We start from the raw sequence: 21,948 nt of genomic DNA, 5'->3' as shown, positions 1-21,948 counted from the left end.
TGTCATACTCATCATAAGCAGCGAGAAAATACCCATCGCAAAAAGAAAAATGCTCATTTTTCATAGAAAGGCCAAAAAATGTGCGACTTTTTGTTCGATGTTCCTGCACAAAATCTCGGCTTCATGCTGGATATGTGTGAGAGAGAGTATATTTGTGAGTGTGGTTTTTGGTAGGAACCCTTCAACACATTGCACAGTAATAAAATTATCCGCTCGATTGGCTGAGCATGATTTGGTACTTTGAATCTGGTTAAAAACGCAAGACTAGACAAACGTTACGAGTTTTTTTTTATCTCTCTCTCCTTCTTGCTTTCTCTATGTGTTTGAAACGCCATTTTTCTGTACATGCTTAGGCATACTGATAAATGTTCACGGTGTTCAATGAGTTTCCAAGCGGAATGCTTTAGCAGCCTTGAGCTGCTGCCGTTATTTTGTCTGTGCTTCTTCTTCTTCTTCTTCTTCCAATTTTTGCGATATGAAAAATATCTGAAAAAAATTGACGCTCGACTGGCATCATCTCTTCATCGTGGAATTGCTTACTCGGCAGTAAGTTAGTCGGCATAAAAAAATCATTTTGCATTGATATTCAATTCGATCATATTCGACTATGCCGTAAAATTCATGCTCGATTTACACGTTTTACCCAGACAGCTGCAACATATCGCCTCACACACAAAAAGCGCCATCTGCACATATACGACTATTCAAAAAGAAACTAGCTGTCATCAGTATCGATGAGTCATCGATGTTCAATTTTGGGTCATAAACGGTACATTGCAAATTATAAATGTGTCGTTTATGACCTAAAATTGAACATTGATGACTTATCGATACTGATGACAGCTAGTTCACTTTGAATAGTCAAATATGTACAGATGGCGCTACAAAATCGTTCACCAGTGACAAACGTCAAATTAGTATGGAAAGAAGTCAATGTTGCAGCCTCCTGGTTTTACCGAGACACACGGTGAAACTTATTGAAATACAACATCGTCTCGCGTCATGATTTAGAATGGTTGGGCCACACACACACACACACACACGTCATCGAAATCGAATCGATGCGTCTCATGGTTACGCAAACAGCAAATAATCTCGTACAAAACATGGCAAAACTTTTGATCAACACTCATCGGTTATGAATATGAACTATAGAGAAGAAGCGAACTTCTTCAGAACACTCTTCAAAAAAAAAACTGGCGCAAAACTTCGACGCAACGGGCAAAAGCGAGAAAGTAAAGTGCAATGAATACTCGAAACAGACGATAAATGCTCGGCAACAAATTTGCCAATTGAAAACAAATTTCAAATTGAACACGACTGCATTCATAAATCCGCGACTGGCAACCAAACTCTTTTGATGGAAATAATGACAATGTTTAACATTTGAAGTGCAAAATGAATCATTTCAACATATTTGCCGGTTTAAACAACGAAACAAATTTTGGTTGGCATGCGAAAAAGGAAATGATTGCGCTTCCAATGTAATCAATGTTCACACTTGAGCTAAATCGAAACATCTTTGTGGCTGGCTACACAGCCACAATCAAGAACAATTCCACCTAAAACAAATAGCAATTAGCTTGGCTCATGAAAACCGAACGACTTTCAAAATAATATGACAGCATTTTTCGTTTTGAAGAACACTCACTCTCCCTTTGTGTGCGTATGCGTGTGTTAAATTTGCATTGTGGGTTGCTTGCAACCAAATTTGAAATACCTTTTGAATGGCTTCTTTTCAACCCGATCCTGTTTTGAGTTTAACTCCCTCTCTCTTTCCAACTTTTTCTCTTGTTTCGGGTTTTCTGTTTCAACAATTTTGCGTGCGCGCTGTCAATGGTGCAATTAGGTTCATTTCAGCAAACGAAAAGAGAGAAAAACGAGAATGTGAAGCAAGAAAAAATTGAATTGTATTCAAATATGGAAAATGGAAATTAAACAGCCAAATGAAGAGCATTACATGAAAACGTTCTCATCCGGAACGCGCTTCTTTGGGTTTTTTCCTCGAATGCGACGAAACGCAAATACACACACACATATATATACCCACATATTGAATGGCTCGAAATGGTAATAAGAAACGCTTGAATTTTCCGAAACATATCTTTTGGAAGCGGCAAAGACGAGCAGTGAAACCGAGAAGTGAGAAAGTGGCGTGAATAACGCACCGAAATAATTGCTGAATGGCATCAATTGCGGCGAATGTTTATGGAACATTTGGGGAAAATGTTTCGAGAGAGCGAGAGAGGGAACGAAAGAAGAACGAGAGAGAAAAAGAGTAAGACACAGTGAGAGACAGTAAGCGAGAGTCTTACTCTCGTTCGGTTCGAAGATGACGATGCCACCCGATTCTCGGTTGGAGTATTTTCGTGCATATTTTTAGTAATTGCCAGATTACATGTCGAACAAATGAAAGTAACAAAATTTGAATGAGCAAACAATGACAATTTTCAACGAACGCGGCGCGTGCTCTCTCTCCCTCTCTCTCTCTCTTTTTCTATTTCCAGCAAGTTTTCCCCTAACATCCGAAGTTGTATGTTTTAGCATAACTCCACTTCGAAAATTGAAGGTAAATATTTTGAGCGTTGCTCATCAACGACGATGACAACAAAAACAATATCGGCCAGGTATTGCGCGCCTCAACACGTCGAAGAACAACTTTGATGCATACTCATACGCTAATTTGGGATATGTTTAGAGCAGTAAACGGCCGGAGAAGAAGCAATCAACAACAATGGAAAATGCTAAGGAAATATGCAAATACAATGCGAATGGCACTCGTTCGCTCGTTCGCTCGCACTAAACTGCCGGTATATACCGACACAATAGCATAATGCAAGAAAAATATTTTCATAATAACAATAACACATTTTGTTCAACGAATGAGTTGAATTTTAGTTGAATTCTTCTTATTTTATAACTTGTTTTTTGCTGCTGCCATAGCCGCCCCTTCTCAAAAAATACAAATATCTAAGCAAACGCACTGTGAATACCACACATAGGAATGTTTATGCAGAATGTTTTCGTGGGTGAAACCAAAAATGCTTGTGGCCAAATCGAAAATGATTATTTCATTTTGGCAATTTATGTGGTTTTCAACTCTTTTTTTTGCCATTTTTGTTCATTCTCATATTCAAGGTTACGCAAAACAGTTTGCTGGCGGCCATTTGTTTAGTACATTTCATCCGACGATCAAATCAAATCGAAATGTGACCAAAAACGATTGCTTTTGAGCATAAAAATCCATTTAGTGTTGGTTTTCAATCAAATTAAGCGGAATACTGTTTGTTCTGTAGTTTAACTGCCTCTGTTTACTCTGTAGTTAGCCCGCACTTACAAGTTAATTTCTCTTTTCATCTCTTTTTGTCCGTTTCTTCCTTCGAAATCGGCTCGTCACAGCTTAAGAAAGTGAAAGACTTTTTGGAGGAAAATGAAGATAAAAGGAACGAAAAACAAAGACGATGAACTCGTAATCATTCAAATATTTGCCACCACTACCACCGTCTTCTTTATCGTCGAACATCATCTGTGTTACATGTAAAATTCAAAGTGCAATTTAAATGGATGCAAAAGGCAAATTTCTCGAGCATTTTGCTGCTTCAATTATGAACAGACGATAAAAAATGTAACATTGAATAAACAAATACATAAACAGATTTCCAGAGGGAGAAATAAAGGCGATGAACCTTGTGTTGGTTACGTTTGTATATCACAAAGGACGTACGGCTACTTTGTATTGTCCAAATTCACGCCAGAATGTTTATGTTGCACTTTCAAAACATAATTTACGCTACACATGCTCTCGGTTTGTGTGTGTGTGGCATATCTCCGAAAATTCAACATTTCAATTTTTATGTTTAACAATTCATAAGCTCTTGTTGCTGAACCTCATCGTCTTTCTTACCATTTCAGTTTGTTTTATTTTTTTCTTGCCGTCGTTACAGTTGATTGATTCTTCCAGATTTGGCTTCGACTTCATACAAAATGTCATCATTTTCATAATGATTTGTGTAATGATATAACATGAGCCGTCGTTTGCATCCGATGACTTACCTTTAATCCACACATCAACATGAAAATGCCAAGCTTTTCTTTTAAGTAAGGAAAGAAACATGAAAAAGCAACATTTTACACTAATTTTGACAATGGGACCTTTATTATCAATCTGTATTGAAATTGTCCATTTTTTTTCATTATGCATTTTATAAACTACACATTGTTTATTTTAATTGCTCGTTTGAATTTCGAAACCAGCCTCATTCGATCGTTTTTTATTTGTATTTATTGATTAATTCAACGAATTACACCAACAAATTTCATTCACTTAAAGTGAAATGTAACGAAATAACGCAAATTAATCGATTGTCAATGTTTTTCTTTTCACTTAAAAAAAAAACGAAAAGAAATGATGAAAAATAAGAATACAGCAAAAACAATTTCTTCTTTTTGACATTGAACAGAAATTAATTTGTCTCTCGGTGTTTTTAATGATATAAATTGTGAATTTCGAAGCAATAATCTAGAAGGTTTAGGATTTTAACAAAAATTCGAACATTTTGTGTTAGGAAACGCTTGATAGAAAATGAGTTGATGAACCGAAAAAAAAAATTGAGAAAAAATGTCATTCTAAAAAATATTTTTAGCGCTTCAAAATCAATGCTTTCAATGTTGTCCCATGATTGGCAAATGAGACGCGATAAATTCCCTAGCAAATCATCTCAACTTGCTTGTTTTGCACGTCTTCTTCAACACCACCACATTGAAGAAACTCACACATTTTTCCAGCTACATTTCACCAATCGTTAAGTTTAAATTCAACGAAAATCAAATGAAATCAAAAGAAAAAACCCAAATAATAATGCAAATTAGTGATAGGTGTGTTATAAATTGATGTCAATTTACAGTAAATTCCCAGGAAACCTGTTCATTGCGTATTAAATATGGTTTTATATGCTTTTCGGCCCATGGAAAAGCGTTGAAGCTTAAGATCAGAAAAATATGTTAAAATTTAATTTTAGCGTCCAACACATTTTCACACATGTATTCCAAGTAGCATTCCAACAAATCGACTGAACTATCGATACTAATCTCATTCAGATGATGATCTTGGTTTCCTAACTAAATTTTAGGCTTAAATTGTTTATTGCCACACGTTGCCGTGACTATTACCGCTTAGTGATCGTCTAGTTTTCTCTGCGTTTGAGTCGCATTGCCATGCGTTTGCAACGCCACATCAGCTGTGATTCGAGCAGTGTAAATGACATGGTGACCAAAATCAAACCGACAATTAGGTATGTACAGCAGGCAAATAATTGTAAATCGGGTCCTTGAAATGTTTTGCGCGGCACTAAATCTGCAAAACCGATGGTTGACAGCGTGACAAAACAGAAGTAGCCGGCATCGATAAAGCTCCAATTTTCCCATATTGAAAATATTGCGGTGCCAATACAAATATAAATGGTCAATATCGATACGATAACTATGATTGGCACTTGCGTTTCTTCGCACTGCAGATCGTCAACAGCGTTGGGTTCAACGTCCATTGCGGTTGAATATGCATCGTGGTGGGCGGCTGTATCGACTCTTCCATCGTACGGATCAATGTTATCTCGAGATTTTTCATCGCAAAACTCTCTGCACTTTGTCCGTTGATTCAAGGCAATTAATGGTATCCTAGACGGTGTCCCATGAGCGCAACTGCTTGTTTGTTTTATTTTTCGTTGGAAGAAAAATGGTAATGACATTTTATTATGATGTAGAACAAGAGAAAAAAATTTTATATTATAAAAAGCTAGAAAAATGTTTTTGGCATGAACAACAACAACCGAAGGAGAGAAAAAATGTTGAAATGGGAAGGGTTTCATTTTTCAAATGATCGTCAATGAACTGTTTACTTTTTTCAAGCTGCTTTCACTGAAACTGGCGACAACAATTCATATGTTGAATGTTTACTCTTAAAATGGCATTGCTCAATTACGGGCACTGCTGTGGCCGAAACAAGAGTGAGTCAGCAAGGGAGAAGAGGATGAGAGAGAAAAAAAGGGTCGCTCGAATTGAAAACGACTGGCCGATAGTTAATGTTGATTCATTTGTATCCATGTTCGACCATAAAAGCAATCGAGCAAAATCAAAAACGTAGCAACATTTGCATTGGCCTAGTGGTTTTTTTTGCTCCTTTCGTTCGTTCTTTTGGATTGTTTATCGATGGCATTTTTCCGTTTCATCAAATATCTGACATGTGTGAGTGCGTTGTGATGCGTGAGCACATGTTCGCTTGTGGGTCTCGAACACCACCACCACCACCACCATCTCGGTTAGTCCAAATCACACAAACGCCATCCAAATGGAAAACCGATAGAGGCAGAGGAGAAGAGAGGAAGAGCGAGAGAGAAAAAAGTCCAGTCGACATAATGGCTATATCATCCAAATCAATTCTTAATGTTTGCTTAAGCAAATTCAATTCGCACGTAACACGTGCGCGTGTGTGTGTGTGTGGGCAAAATCTGATGGCAAAACGAGATGTGAATGTGTTCGGATTATGGCATGTGTGTTGTGTGACTTTCGCATCAGGATCGGAGGACACAAAACACAGAATAAATTAAATGAAATCAATAAAGAGAATCAGAGTGAAGAGGCTAGAGGTTTTGTAACATTAAATAACATATTCACATTTTGGCTTTATGACTCGACACGCTTGTTGGCCTCCACCTCCCTCGCAAACCCTCATTCCATCTTCGTCACACACATATGAATCCAAACCGTCTCCGGTGATGGAACAGCTCGTATGGTGTGAAAAGGCAAAAGGGGAAAAATTGAATCACACCACACAGACCGAAAGGCGAAGAAAACGAAAAAAAAAAAGTATAAAAATCAAAATGCGAATGAAAGACAAGATTCCAAGTGTGTTCGACAGCTATCCCACCATTGACACTAACGGTTGTCATCGTTGTGATGCGTAAAAACCGCATATGTCCCATAAAATAAGTGCGTCGCTTTCGCAGATAGACAGATCGAAAGAGCGTGCAAGTGAATATGGGAGAGTGTGTCTTTTGTGCAAGGAAAAAAAGCAAGTCAAAACGAAGTGCGTCAAAGACTTGTACAATCTTTGGCCGCATGTTTGATGTTTTGCCTCAAATTAATGGCATCAATCCCATTTTGCCATTTCATTGAGCGCTCTCTCACTCTCTCTGTGTAAGTTTATTTCGATGCGATTTGTGAATACCGCTTTTATGATTCTCGTTCGTTTCTATATTTATTTTTTTCCTGCTTCTCTTCCTGTATTTCGATTTCGATCGTCGTCGTCATCAATATGGAATAGATGCGGATGGTTTGTTTGTTTGCACACAAAATGCGAATGAATGCCACTGCTCTTCCACTCGAACTCAACGCACATATTAACTGCTATTTCAAAAATCAAGATATATGCCCTCGATTTGTTGAATATTTCATGGCACGCAACACAGCGAGAGATACAGAAATCTGATCAGATTTTGTTAATCCATTGGATATGAGGGAGGAAGCGAGAGAGAGAGAGAGAGCAAGAGAGAAAGATAGAGTACTTAGCCAACCACATTTTGACCATTCAGCAACTGTTTGAATGTTTACCAAGTATAATCGAACCATTTGGCCGGATGCGAAGATATTTCTCTTATCCGTATTCAGCAGCTGTACCACGAATTCATTTCCTTAATTCGAAGAATATCCCCTTGAATAATATCAACACAATTACCTATACGAACCAGAATAGGTATCTACTACTGAAATGCATGCGATTGTTTTTCTTTGCTTTCCGCTTTTCTATTCGAAAATTCGGACAATTTTTCGACTCAATCGTTTTGGATTGACTCAATTTTGGCCAAATTAACATTTTATAATTTTTCATGTGCCATTGCATTTCTTTGGAAATTCGCCTTTTGCAGCGATTTTTCATATTTTTGCTCTTCAGCTTGCTTTTTATGGTGATCTTTTTTTCTATTTCTCGACTTTTTTTCCCTCAATGTTTATAGAAGGAGTCAAGACCAACTCCAAAAACCGCTCCAAAAACAATGCTCTATGCACCATAAACTAGGTCTAGTCCAGCTAGCTGAAACTCTCGGCTACGCAATCGAGCTGGAAACATACGATTTATACCATCATCGCAATAACAAATGAAATAGAAGATATTTAAGCAAATCGGATTGTCTGACATTGCGTGCGCTATGAGAAAATTGCGTAAAACTCTCTGTTTGAATGACTTGATGTTATTTCTTATTGCTATTGAGTTCATATGGTGTGCATTTATTCCAATCTGCCGGCGCTACCCCCCATCCACAATACCGAACTTGCTTCGCATATTTGTAATAATGCGGGATTGTTATCATTTGAATCAAAAGGGAGTGATGAGTGGCTCGCTCAACTGCCTACTGAAAATGCTTGTGTTGGTTTTTGTGGTTCGTTGAATGGTGGCCAGTGGCAATTACGACTTTAATCCAAACTGACCATGGTGATTAATCTAGACTCAATTTCTCTTCTATCGCCACACAATGTGTTCTTGTTCGCTTTTTATTTCGAATTTGACGAAGATTGGCAGCAATTTGGTTGAGTATCAAATGCGGTTTGCCAGCACAAAAGGATCTAAACAATATGGACAGTGGTACAATTCATGTAAAATTCAATTCGAAACATACTTCATTTGGAAATGGTTGGTTTAAATTCAAAATGACAATCCGCTTTTAATTTAATAATGATTGGCGAAATGGGCTCGTTGAGAAATGACACACCAGAACAGACATTATTGAATTTGTGTCGGTGTCGTATTCTCGTTGCGTCTATTGTATTCCTTCGGAGGGAAAAAAAACATGCTTCTTCTTTTGTTCAACTATTGAATTGGACTATCGAAAAGCATACGTCATTTAAAATTAGTGTACTGTCTTAGACAACAGCACACACACTTTAACAAAATGAGTTGTTCAAATTCAATTCTCTAAATTTAGTGCTTCTCATCGTTTCATGTCATTGAACCAATATCGTTGAGTTTCAATCATTCGATTCTATTCTTGTTTTTTTTTTCATGGCTGTAAATTCACAAATTCATACGCATAACGCTTTCCTATTCCACTGAATGAATGACACCGAACGGAGCCAAACATTTTAAGCGATTTCATTGCGATGAGAAGTCGATCACGATGAATGAATGCAAAAGAAAAGGGGAAAAAAGTCATAATGCGAATAAAAGCAGCACAATTCTCTCTGTTCTCTTTTTTTTCGCGGGCAACATATTCGCACAAATCATTGTTCGGAAAAGATTTCACTCAAAAATTAATGTTTCCATTTTTGACACTGATAGATGACGATTTCACTTTGAACGTTACGCGCGCACCCGGCATTCACATCTATGTAAAAATTACAATCGCGAGACGGGGGAGGTGATTTGGATGAAAAAAGGCAGAGAAAAGCTCTGAGCGGCGCACAATTTCGGCTATAATACTGAGCTCAAACGGAGCTTTGTTGAAAAGTGCAGTAATTTGGCGGATGACAAGCACCCCGAACAAATGAGCGATATTGATTTTTTTTTCTGCGTTCTTCTATAGCAACAACATAGTGTGCTATTCAATATTTTCAACGAGCAAGTGTCAGCGTGATATGCTTTGTGACACAGACGATTTTGTGCCAAAAGTAAGTGTTGGCAAACAAACAGCTTGAGCAATCAACACTCTTCCTTAGATCTTCGGAAATTACATCGTTCATTTTTTTTTTGCTCAAATGTTTGTGTGTGTCTTTCTGCCTCTCTCTCAGCGGAGAATGAGATAGAGACAGAGAGAAACCACCGTTGCCTCGGCATAATCCATTCTTTCTCGGTCGTTTGCTCAAAGTTCGGCACTTGTTTTCAGATTGATGCTTTTGCAATGTTCGAGTTCATCAGCTTCCGGAAATAATAAATCCAAATACACCCGTTGCAAAGATAGGGGAGCTGTGAGGTAGATAGAAAGCGAGTAGAAAGAAAGATCGACTGGAATTTTCGGGTGCATTGCAAATGGTTAGTTTTCATTCAGATAAACGTCAATTTCCCCCGTTCAAACGTTGAAACGGTTACAAAAGCTTTTATTCAAGTGCTTTAAAATGAAATTGAATCTTCAGTTGGAGTTTGGTGCAATAATTTCGAGTTATTTTCAAAGTTTACTCTCATTGCCTCTCGCATTGGCTTGGAGGATGGTGCGGAGGGTGCTAAGTTTCAAAAGAGACACACAAAGAATGGAAAAGCGGTGCAGCTGCGTTTCGGAATCTCTGATGAGACCCATTGTGTATATTGTGTTGGAATGGAAGTAATTTTTTTTTTCGGTGGAGGGTAGAGGATAATATGGCAGGCGTCGTTTGTTTGTTCGATCGATTGCGAAGGTGATAAATCAAATGCTTGTCGAATGCTCTTCAAACCGAGAAATAAGGATTCATTCTTTGCTAACAAATACATAGACACGCGCACACACACACACAAACATACACATACTCACCCGATTCGGTTATCATCGTCATCATCGTCTTCTAATGATGTGTCTAAATTATTTGCATTACGGCTATCGACACAACCGACAACAGCTGTGGGTAGTGGGCTGTCAGATTTTGCAACGTCGTTTGTTGTTGTAATTGATGCTGTTGGCGGTGATGATTTTTCACTAGCGTCTGGATAACAACCGATGTCACATTCCGAGAGCAGCATATTTATTTCTTGAGGTAATGGCTTTGGCAAAAATTTGCTTCGGCCCAGTCCTGTCAGTCGCCATACACACACGCACACAAACACATTTCGTTGATTGTTGTTGTTCATCGGGTACCGTCGTCACAATCGCCATCACCATTTCGTCGTCGTCATCGTCATCAGTTGTTTTATTTGATGTTTTAAAGTGAAACGATAAAAGAAAAAGAGCACAACAAAAACTCCCATTAAACATAATTTCATTAGACCGGATTTGTTTTTGAAATGCACGCATTTACAATAAAATGCGAAATCATAAACAAGTTTTTATGGTTTTTTGCATTTCAAAATGTGCAAACACACACACAGAAGGTTAGAGAGAGAGTGAGATGACGCGGCCGAAGAGAGTGCAAATGGAATGGCTGTTGCAAATACGAATGTAGCCGCAGTAAACGGAAACCAAAGCTTACCATGAACGGTGGCTGTGTGAAGTTGTTTGATATGCATTGTTTGGTTTTCGGTGCGCAGCTCATTGTTTTGTGAATTTGGCTGGTTGCTTTGCAAACGAAGCAGGTGAAACTGTTGCTGTTGCTGTTGCTGTTGCTGTTGATGTTGCTGTTGTTGGCCCGCTGGAATTGCTGATTGGCACGGATTCGGTGGTGGTACATACAATGGATTTGGTTGTGTTGTCGTTGTGGTTAAATAATGCTCACCATTCGCATCTTTTTGCATGAAAATTGCATGCGGTCCCGATGCAACCGGTTGGAAATGATATTGAAGTCGACTTACTGTAATAACGACAAAAAGTAATCCCCTTCAATATTTTGTTTGAATGTTCGTTAAGAGCGAGAATTTCGAAATGGCACACACAGAGAGTGAGAGAGAGAGAGAGAGAGAGAGAGAGAGAAATTCTGAAGAAAAAGCAGTGGTATATTTAGTCCGTGCAACCAAATGAAATTCACAACGCAGAACCGAAATGGAATCATGATTTAGTAATGATTAGAGTGCAACTGGCAATTTCGTCAAATATAAACGATGCAAATTTTATGAATCATATTTGATGTATAAGGAGTAGTAATAAAGTCAGTTCACTTCATTAAAAATCGTAATTCAATGGCAGTGGAGAAATTTCATTTCGAATGACTTACGGCAATAGTTGTCAAGATTTGAATGCTGTATTTGAATGAGTTGATGATTTGGTGAATCGTTTATTGTTCGTAACGGTAACATCACATAACCTTTAGACGGTGCAACCATTGGTGGTAGCTTTTTATGCGGCTGATTCAATGGATGATCCGGTCCGACGGCCAGTCGTTGTGGCGACGAATGTTGGGAATTTGTTAAAATTGATTTTGTTGGTGATGAAGTTATCAGATGATATGGACCTGTTTTTAATTAAATTATTCATTTATTTTCTGCATTTTGTATGGAAGGACACAATCAGCAATGACTATAAAGCCGGTTCTTACCATTTCGATCGTTAGCTCTGTACATGGGTGATTCCTTTGAGATGTCATTGTACTGACACAAATGACAGTCTTGAGCCTGAAAATAGAGAATTTTTGATTATTCCAAAGGAAATGCACATCTCTTTTGTACGTTCACGTTTGTCATTTATTTTATTTTCTTCTTCTTTTTTGAAGGGAAGGTGGGGTAATTCAGAACGTGGGGAAATTCGGAACACCGCCAAATTTCGCCGCCAATGAATAGTTTAAGACATGTGAACAACTGTCATCGTTTTCTCTAAACAAAACCTCATATTTCCATTAGCACTCGACGAGTGTGTACGTACTGTTAGACATCGACATGAAATCAAGTCATGAAAATTTAATATTGAGAATGCCTGTCTCTAGGGGATAGACACAAGATCTGAGATACGTTCGTTTTTCAAAATACTTAATTGATTTTGTGTAGAGGTGTTCAGATTCGTGAAGATTCATTGAGATTTGAAGGGATTTGAAAAGATTTGTAAAAATCTTACTGATTTGTTTGACCTTCTTGACAAGTCAGCCATTTTGATTTGAGAAGATTCATAAGGATTCATAGAGATTCAAAAGTATTTGGATTTGCTCGAGATTTGAAAAGATCTAAAAAGGTTCAAGTTTTAAATGTTGTGTCTACCCCCTAGGCCTGTCTGCATTGATTTCACGACATTTTTCGAAGAATCAACTCTGATGAATATGTTTATAATTATCGTATACCATTAATATTTCGACTCACAAAAGGAATTTTGCATAAAAATTCATTGAGTGACGGAAACACGATTATGTTGTAAGCCTTAGTGAGTGGGGAATTTCGAAACGCCCTATATACGAAAAATCGATCAAGTGATTTTTAATACTTTTCAAGTTGATATCGCATTTTTCATGCATATTTATTAAATTTCATGCAAAATTTTGACAAAATACTCATTGCAATTTATGTGATCGAGCTGTCCACTTGAAATGCACCAAAATGATTGGTAGCTATTTCACACGCAACAATTACAAATCCGAATAACAACAATCGCTATTTTTGAACTTTTTCCTCTTTCAGTTTTCTATCCATTTATGGAGTGTTCCGAATTTCCCCACCATTTTTGAAAATCGCAAAATCAAGGGTTTTTTGCCAACAGGGTATATTTTTTCAACCGATTTGAATTTCAACAAGCGGCAAGGTCCAAAAGTTAGGTTTTTATATTTACCAAGTCGTACCACTTTGGAATTTGGAAAAATGTTAATTTTTTAGAATGTTATTAAATTATTTCGATGTGCGTTCCGAATTTCCCCACCTTCTCCTACTTTGAGCACTTCTTTTTCTGATTTTTTATATTTTTTCTTCTTCTTTTTGAATTCAATTGATTTCGCAAAATTACGAAATTGGAATTTTCCAAGAAGAATTTCGTTTTTGTACCAAAATACGAATTCATATGTAAAAATGTTTAGAGGATTTCGTAATGAGCCTATTTATTAATGATTAATGATACTAATTCGTAATGTTTGTCTAGTAGAGTGAGGCTGTAATTTTTCATTCGTTCATAAACGAAATTCATCGCAATGAAGATTCTTATCATAATTTCAATTTTTTTACAATCGTTGAACAAACCGGACTTTTTTTTTCAAAACTCAACGTTTTTTCAACAGCACTAAAAAAGCAGCCACTTACCTCATTTTTCTCCTCAGCCGATTGATACGTGTGACCATGGTATGTGTCCTGATCGTCAATGTCTTCGGTGGGGCATTTATGATGTTCTGATTGTCGAATGCAAAGCCGAGCATATGTTTGACGCACTGATTCGGCTAAAACACGGCCCAAATTCGATAAGCACATCAGCATCAATGGTACTCCGATCAATGCATAGCACATCGTTACAATTTTCCCTTCAACCGTTTTCGGTGTTAAACTTCCGTAGCCTATACGATAAACCGGATTACCCGGAAATTCAAAAGATTGTAAATCATATATACAATTCCAAAAAATACTCGAACAATTCTCTTTCTGTCGTGTTCTCGTTCTGGAATATTCACAATTGAATTGTCCATTGAAATATGAAAATTCGATTTGCAAAATGAATCAATACAAAAAGGCCGTACCAAATAAGACAATGGCATTATTTTAATTGGGTAACGTTGAGCCGGTGATAGAGGGGAAGGAAATCTCTGTACATAGACTCGAGATTTTCTCGAGAATGGTAGAAAAAAGTTATTCTTTGAAAATTCCATATGCTTCTCGGCTTTTTGATTCCCATTCTCTCGTTACGTGTGTGTGTGTATGCGTGTCTATTGTGTGAGTGTTGAACATGCAAAGCTCAGTTATTTACCGAAAATTCAATTGAATAAGCGAATAAATGACAAAATGGAAAGTCGAGTGCTACATATTCAATGCTTAACAATTCAAAGAGACTTCGATACATCGTCATCGTCATCGTCATCGTCATCACCATCATCGCTTGGTGCCATGTACAATAATCATAAAATCATTTCTCATGTCGACGACGTAATTTGATTTCGTGTAACGAATCAAATATATCGAGGGTTTTGTGAAAACTTTTCAATCCAAAAACGTGGATGCGTCTGGTAGTTTTGCACGGGGGGGAAGGGGGAATGGAAAAGGCACTCAAAAGAGATGATGAACACAACCAAACAGCAGCAGGCAGCTACCGATTGAAGGTGCCAGTGCCTGAGATATTTCGCATTGCTTTCAATCGCAGTTAGAATAATAATCGACGATGAATTGAGGGAGAGAGAGAGAGAGAGAGAGAGAGAGAGAGAGAGAGAGAGAAGAATAGAGGTATATACTTTGCATGCCGTATTTAATCCGATATTTGTGCTCACCTTTTCTCTCTCTCTCTCTCTTTCGCTCACATTTCATATTTTGAAAAGAGATATTGACGGCTGAATGGATGCGTACGATGTTTCATTTATCATTTCGACAAGATTCAATTGATTGGAATGCCTTGAACATAAAAGTGCCGGGCGAGAGATAGATATAAAGTGCATGACACGAATACGATTTCCGGTCGGAATTTGATACATATATGAGCATGTATGCGGAAAATCATCCAAAACTTGATAACTGTAATACGAATCGATTTTTTTTCTCTTCCATAAACACTATTTACATATGCATTTCTCTTTCACTGTCCATCCAAAACACCTCCCTCTTAGTGTTAAGCTCATGTGAAAGGAAAACACTGCCGACTCGAAAATTCTTGATACGAAATGCATTCGGCGTTCCATGGTCATTGAACTCGCCCATTGTCGAACAACAAATTTGTCTAAACTCATGACCAATGACTATAGCTATGGCGAAAAAAAAAATTCAACCAACAGATTATCGGATTAGGGTTTTGATGTCCCTTTCCATTGATATCTTTTTACGATCGGCTTTAGTTTACATTTCAATAGCGTTAAAGTTGTTTGTTTGCACGCATTAAATGCAACCGTTTCGTCATTTCATAGAAAAAGAAATCGATAGGCTCGATTTTGCAAAATGAATGAAGTCCGATTCTTTCAATATTAAACAACAACAAAAATCAACTCCTTTCCCTTTTCCGCCTGCATTTTATCATCGATTCCATTAAATTCGAAAACAATACGATTGGAAGTGGAAAAGAATAAAACAACGGAGCGACCTGCAGGGAGATACCAAATGCAAAACGGTTGAAAAAAAAAATGGAAAATTACCGATTGTCGTGATTAGTGTTATAGAGTATAGTAGTGCTTCAGTAAATGTCCATCGTGGTAAACGTTCGCCCATCGCTTCGTTGAGTCCGCTCTTTGTTGCTTTAATAATGCTGCCTTCAAAACGACGCAATTGTTCGTGCACCAGCATTGTCCAATTCCGTTCATACAACACATTTAAACGCTCTGCAAAAATGGAGAGAGAGAGAGAGAAAGAGAAAGAGAAAGAAAAACATCAACATCAACAACAACATAGACAAAAACAACACAAATTAGTTTCATACAATAATCATGATGATATGGGGCATCACGTGCAACCATGTAAAAGTGCACCGAATGCCATGCAATTGACGATGTAAAATACTATCGTCTGGTTGCTCGTTCGTTTTTTTTCTCGACCCACCAGGATATACAATATACATACATATTATGGTTTCATGTGTTAACAACCAGCTCCCCATTTTTTGCAAATACTTTTGTCGAAGTCGCATAAAATGCGGAATATTTTCTGTTCTTGTTGGCTTAATGTGAATTCGATTTGATTTAATTATTGTGCGGATTATTGATTGCTGTTTCGAAAATTCAATCGGAATAATTGAAACGAAAACATTCTAATTAAGCAATTTAATTCAAACCATTTGAATGGAACTCAAATTCAATTATCCAAATACACATTGCACATACACGCGCGCGTGCACTGTACATTACAATCTCGTCTCTTTTATCAAATGGCGCAAATTTACATTTTCACACAATTCTTTAGAGGTGATGGCCAAATTTATTGAAACTAAACACTCTATTAGAGAGATTTGCACGCGTTTGATCATTATTTTGACCAGAAATTGTTTGATATTTTGAATATGAAGCCAGTGTGTGTATGTTACACAAAACCAAACAAAAACGGTGTTCATGCAGAGCAGTGGAAATCAACTTCAAACATTGAAACAGCTGCCAAATGCAAATTGTTGTTGTGAAAGAACTGCAAAATGCTGCAATGAAAATTGAAATGTTACACTGTTCCTTGCTTTTTTGTCATTCTGCTTCATGTAAACTAGTTTGACGCGCTCAACAACGAAATTTATTCTAACTAAAAACGGCCATTTCACATGAAAATAAATTTAATCAAGCTCTTTTACCAAATTAAGTTCACATGACTTCATACAAAAAATGTTTCTATGGACTTTTGAGACTGAAACAAACCGTTTTGAAGTGAATGAAAAAAAAAGAAGGTTGAACGGTAAATTTATGTTGAAAAACAATTCTTCAGCAGAAATATTTTTTCTTTGCGTTTCAAAAGAGGAGATAATAAATATTTTCGACTCTTTTTCATATTATATTCAATTTTCGGTGTCAAAGCATTGAAGCGACTCGGCAACAAATATCAAAATTTACTTATTTTAATATGCTTTAATATGGCCAATTATCTTTGGGACCATAATAGAGCGAGTCTCTATCAATATGTTTATTATTAATAAGCAATGGACTTCACTTGAAGTTATTATATTTGTTGTCTAGCAAAAAATCCACATTGAATGTCCTTTTTTTGGTTATTCGGAAGGGATGCCATAATTATTACGTTCAAATTTGAAAAATTCTGGATCGAAATTTAATTGAAAACCTTTCTTAACCCCTTGATTGAATGTATATTATCGAAATGTGTTATTATAAATAGATCGATGTGATATTATGAAACAATGGCCTGTTCCGAGAATTCGTAAAAAACCTAAACGTTTGAATTGAGCATAGATTCATTTTTGATGAGGAGAATATTTTCGAAAAAAAAATAATTCCAACGAAATGAAAATGGCGTTCGAATGAGAAATATTTTGGGAACTGTAATTGCTTTAACATTTGCTTTCATCACACGTTCAAATTTATGGAAAATGTTGTGCATGTGCATGTGCGTGTGTGTGTGTGTGTATGGATCGAAATGAGATATATGTTTCCGTGGTGGTTTTGAAATAAAAATTCGAGAGTCGATAATCGGAACCACTTTAGCAGCTTATTATTAAAAGAAATGAAAAATGCCCCTTCCTACTCCGCTCCAGCACGAGAAAGACTTAATGAAAGCGTGACCACGTGCATTGGCTATGAAACGGCAGTAAAGTAGCACCGATATATAGAGAGATGATGATGATTCTGGTTATTCATTATAAATGTCATCTGTGGACATTAATAAGTTTGCGCAAAATATTTTCATCGTATTCACCGTCTCCCTCTATTCTTCTCTAGCTCCCTCTTTTTCTGTGTATGTGTGTTTTATTCCATTGAGAGGGAGAAAATATCGCCAAAATCTAATGGCAATGTCCTCAAAGTGTACATATGGCTTATGCCAAATAATATTTTGCCTGATGCTGCTGCTGCTGCTTCTTCTCCTGCTGACTATAAGAAAAAAATAGCTAATACCTCAGATAAATAGTGTTTTTTTCATATTTGATGAACCTAATTTCTATCTGTGCGCCAAATGTCACGTACCGCAGCTATATTAAAATATAATCATAACTTTTGGGCAAAATACTAGACATTTGATTCAGTGACGGGTCGATTCATTTAGTTCGAAGCAGTAGCACTCCCGAAGTTTGAAGGTCGTAAGCGGTGGGTGGGCGGGCATATTTGAGTGCTGCGATTAATGTACAAAGTTTGAAAGTCATTCGATGCGTATGAAAGCATTGCATGTACATTTATCGATTCCATGGACATTCCGAACCGAGAAACGGAAACGAAAATCCAAGAGCTGACGAAAGGAATGGACGGGAATGACACATACACACACCGATAGGGAAAAAAATCGCTCATATTTTATGCACATTTGTTATCCCTCGCATTACAGGTCCCGTGAACGATAAGCGCAGATCGAAGAGTAAGAGAGATGGTGGAGGAGCGCGCAAGCGAGCGCTTGGAATCAATGTGATATATGACCATCAATTTATCCATTGTATTTCATTCAATGTGACACATTATTAATTGAAAATTATGATGATATGTCTTCGATGAGCTGACTATGCCAACAACCACCACCACCACTATGCGAGCAAAAAAAAACCATAATACTGCGCCATAATTCTAGTGCTAACTTATTTTCTAAGTTCCAAATTAATAAATTACTTCAAGAGATGCCACTCTTCATTCATTTTTCATTGGTGTGATTCGCATAAAGAATGTTGTCATAACAAGAAGATGTGATTGGCTCTATTTTTCTTTCTCGTTTTTCTGCGACGTTTTTTTTTGCCCTCTCGAACGCCGAAAAAATGCGTCCAAAATGTGATTTAATCGAAAGTTTTAATTGAAAAATCCAATTTTGATGAGCAAATTCGGGAGAGAGAGAGAGAGAAAAAAATGTCGACTCATTTTGTGGTTTCTTTTCATAAATCTTACCGGTAATCGTCCATAGTTCGCGTAAGCATTCTTCGCGACTTTTGATGACAGCCAGTTTGTTGTGGAGTTCAGGCGCTTCGAAGAATGGGAATATTGCAGCCCCCATCAATGAGTACAGCACAACTAAGACGCACAAGCCCGGTGTCGAGAATAGAATGCGAAGCGTTAAATGCATACAACGATTCGTTTGGATCACATTCACCGATTCGTCGTTATCAACGACCATTTCACCGTCACTCGTCTCCATTTGCGACATTTCGATGTGAACACACACGACGGGCACCGATCTCGACCCGTCGTACACACGACACCACCGTTGACTTTTGCACTACAGTCAATTCACAATTTTATAACCGTTTTGGTTTCATTGAAGAAAAATAAATTGGATGCTAACACACTGACTTCTAGTCACTTCATATTTTCAATTGTTTTTATTCGACTTTTGTCCGCACACGTCTTTTCTACAACACATTTTTTTCACGATTTAATCACCTTTGCCATCGAAACATTTTCATCCATTAACGTTATATGATGCCTGCACTTTGAGTAATAACAACTAATATTTAATTTATAACGCTTTGGAAACGGTTCATGTACTCAGCCATTCACAACGGGTTTTTTTTTTCACTGGTACTCAAATTATCGAAATGACAAAAGTGCATTTTCAATTGTTGACAACATATCATACAAAATAATTTACCACAATATACGCTATTCAAAAAATCAAATATTATAGGTTTCAGCATACAACTATATCAACCATTAGCTTTCACAAAAAATACCGTCAAACCACAAACCCACATAGTTTCACGCAATTTTTCATTGCAACATGCTTTTGACAACGTATGCGCAATCATCGAAAAGTGCCGACGACGACGACGATGATACGTCAACAAAAACCAACCATTTTCGATTCAACGATTCTAAATTCATTTCGGTTTATGCTTTTTAAATACTTTTTGCTGTGAGATTGGTTAAGTGAGGAAATACAAGCGAAACAGACAGAGCGAGACAGAGGGAGAGAGATAGAGAGGAAGAAGATAAGGAAAAAAGAAGAGCACAATGAATAGGAAGAATGACACGAAGAGTTAGAGTGAGAGAAAATCTCGAAAAAGAGAATGAAACACGAGGAAAACAAGCAATGGAAACCTAATTAGTTTTTGTCTTGTTTTCATCAGCTTGAATGCCCACTGCTCAGTTCGGTTGTGGTTCGTTGTTCTTCTGGTGTGTCCGTACAAAATGTTTCACATGAAATGTTTATGCCATCATCATCTAAAACGCTGATGAATTATTGTTATCAATGTATGCGGGCGTACATTTTCCGAATATTTAGTCATCATTTTCGGGTCTTTGGTCTCTCCATAGTCATCATTTGGAAATGAAGAGAGTCTGATACAGAAAAAAAAACTTAAAAATATTAATTCCATTTGACCTGTGTGCAACTGAAATTGAAACAATACCAATTCCGGAAAAAAATCATCTGTAACTTTGTTATAGTGACTGTTGAAACTTTTCCGTTTCTCAATATTTTGTTGTTATCGTTGTTGCAGAAATTTTGCACTCTGAAATCAATTAACACTACTTGCTTGGATTCACTTTTAACATTTGATCAACCCAATCAATTTTTGTCGTTCACGGTTGAAATGTATTGATTCCAGTTCGAAACTGTTGAGCGAAATAAAATTATGATTCAAGTGGTCAATTTGTTTTCAATTTCTCAACATGAAAAAGTGGCAATGGATTGGTTCACAGAACATTCGATGAAATGACACCGAATGTTTTCTACGAAATCGGTGATGCAGAAATTGAAGAAAATTCAACAGTAGTTACAGATAGATGTGCACACAAATCGAAAGTATATGCAGAGATCGAAAGAATGACAAAGCACGATAGAAATAATGTTGCGGAATTTCCACGTCAAAAATATATGGAATTGCACTTTTGACGTCCCGTTGTGATTTGTCATTCGGAATAAGTGATTTCGACGATGCAAAAAGCTTCTTTTTTTTCAACGCTCAGAATTTCTGACTAAAAAGGATCGAAGTTAAAAGGAACAAGAATGGAAAAATACGGCGCTTCTTTTGCCTGCACAACAACATTGTTCCACCAAAGTCAAAATCAATTCAAATAGATTTTAATTTTTCTCCGTCGCTTGGTAGCTTGAATCGTACGCTGTCAAACTTAAGTTGAGAGCATCATTGAGATTTCATATTTTGCACGACAGAATCGAAAAGTTTCACATTTTAACTTATAAACTAACTTCGGTTTTGGAAAAACTTGAGGAGAAAGAAACTTGAGTCGACGACGAGGAAGACATGAGCATGAAGCAAGAACGCAAGGAAGAGAGATGGTATAGCTCAAGTTGGATGTGACACATTGTAAAGTCCGATGATCTCATCTTATTTGTATCAATAAAATCCACATCGTAAACCGATCAAATATATTATCTCACGTTTCAATCGATAATTGATAAAAAGAAAGTGCATCCATGCTATCAAGCGTTATCTGCGTAAGTCATAGTTTGTTTAGTGTCATTTCTCAACGAAATTGATATATTTATTTGGAAAAATGATTGGCAAGACAAAATCTGTTTGCCACATGCAATAGTTTTGGATTAATTTGTCAAAATAAATGTTGAAATAAATCAACTCAATTTCATTAAAAAAAAAAACAAATAAACCATGAACAATGCATTTGAGTAATATTCAATAATATTCAATGCAGGATTTGCATCTTTGAATG

At 36.9% G+C, this 21,948-nt stretch overlaps 1 protein-coding gene across 7 annotated transcripts in view; it reads right to left on the bottom strand.

Moving 5' to 3' along the window:
- Positions 1 to 4,126: 4,126 nt before the first annotated feature.
- The window catches only part of LOC129574574 (uncharacterized), a 29,332-nt gene continuing 11,510 nt past the window's right edge, over positions 4,127 to 21,948 (bottom strand). For 4 of the 7 annotated variants that reach the window (XM_055456736.1, XM_055456741.1, XM_055456739.1 and 1 more), the window contains exons 2-9: positions 19,207 to 19,746; positions 15,835 to 16,017; positions 13,814 to 14,061; positions 12,139 to 12,214; positions 11,818 to 12,054; positions 11,140 to 11,457; positions 10,488 to 10,743; positions 4,127 to 5,697 (exon numbers count right to left, since the gene is read on the bottom strand). In XM_055456736.1, coding sequence (XP_055312711.1) covers positions 5,184 to 5,697; positions 10,488 to 10,743; positions 11,140 to 11,457; positions 11,818 to 12,054; positions 12,139 to 12,214; positions 13,814 to 14,061; positions 15,835 to 16,017; positions 19,207 to 19,462 — 2,088 coding nt within the window. In that variant the 5' untranslated portion in view covers positions 19,463 to 19,746 and the 3' untranslated portion in view covers positions 4,127 to 5,183. Of the gene's footprint in view, positions 5,698 to 10,487; positions 10,744 to 11,139; positions 11,458 to 11,817; positions 12,055 to 12,138; positions 12,215 to 13,813; positions 14,062 to 15,834; positions 16,018 to 19,206; positions 19,844 to 21,948 lie in introns of those variants that run through there. The other 3 variants (XM_055456737.1, XM_055456738.1, XM_055456743.1) reach the window with 2 other exon arrangements.

The sequence above is a fragment of the Sitodiplosis mosellana genome, unplaced genomic scaffold (assembly GCF_009176505.1).
Source record: "Sitodiplosis mosellana isolate CC-2019 unplaced genomic scaffold, AAFC_SMos_1.0 Smas_scaffold_6165, whole genome shotgun sequence".
Classification (NCBI taxonomy): Eukaryota; Metazoa; Arthropoda; class Insecta; order Diptera; family Cecidomyiidae; genus Sitodiplosis; species Sitodiplosis mosellana.
Note: the sequence above shows the minus strand (reverse complement) of the source record. Positions and strands in the feature narration are given on the sequence as shown.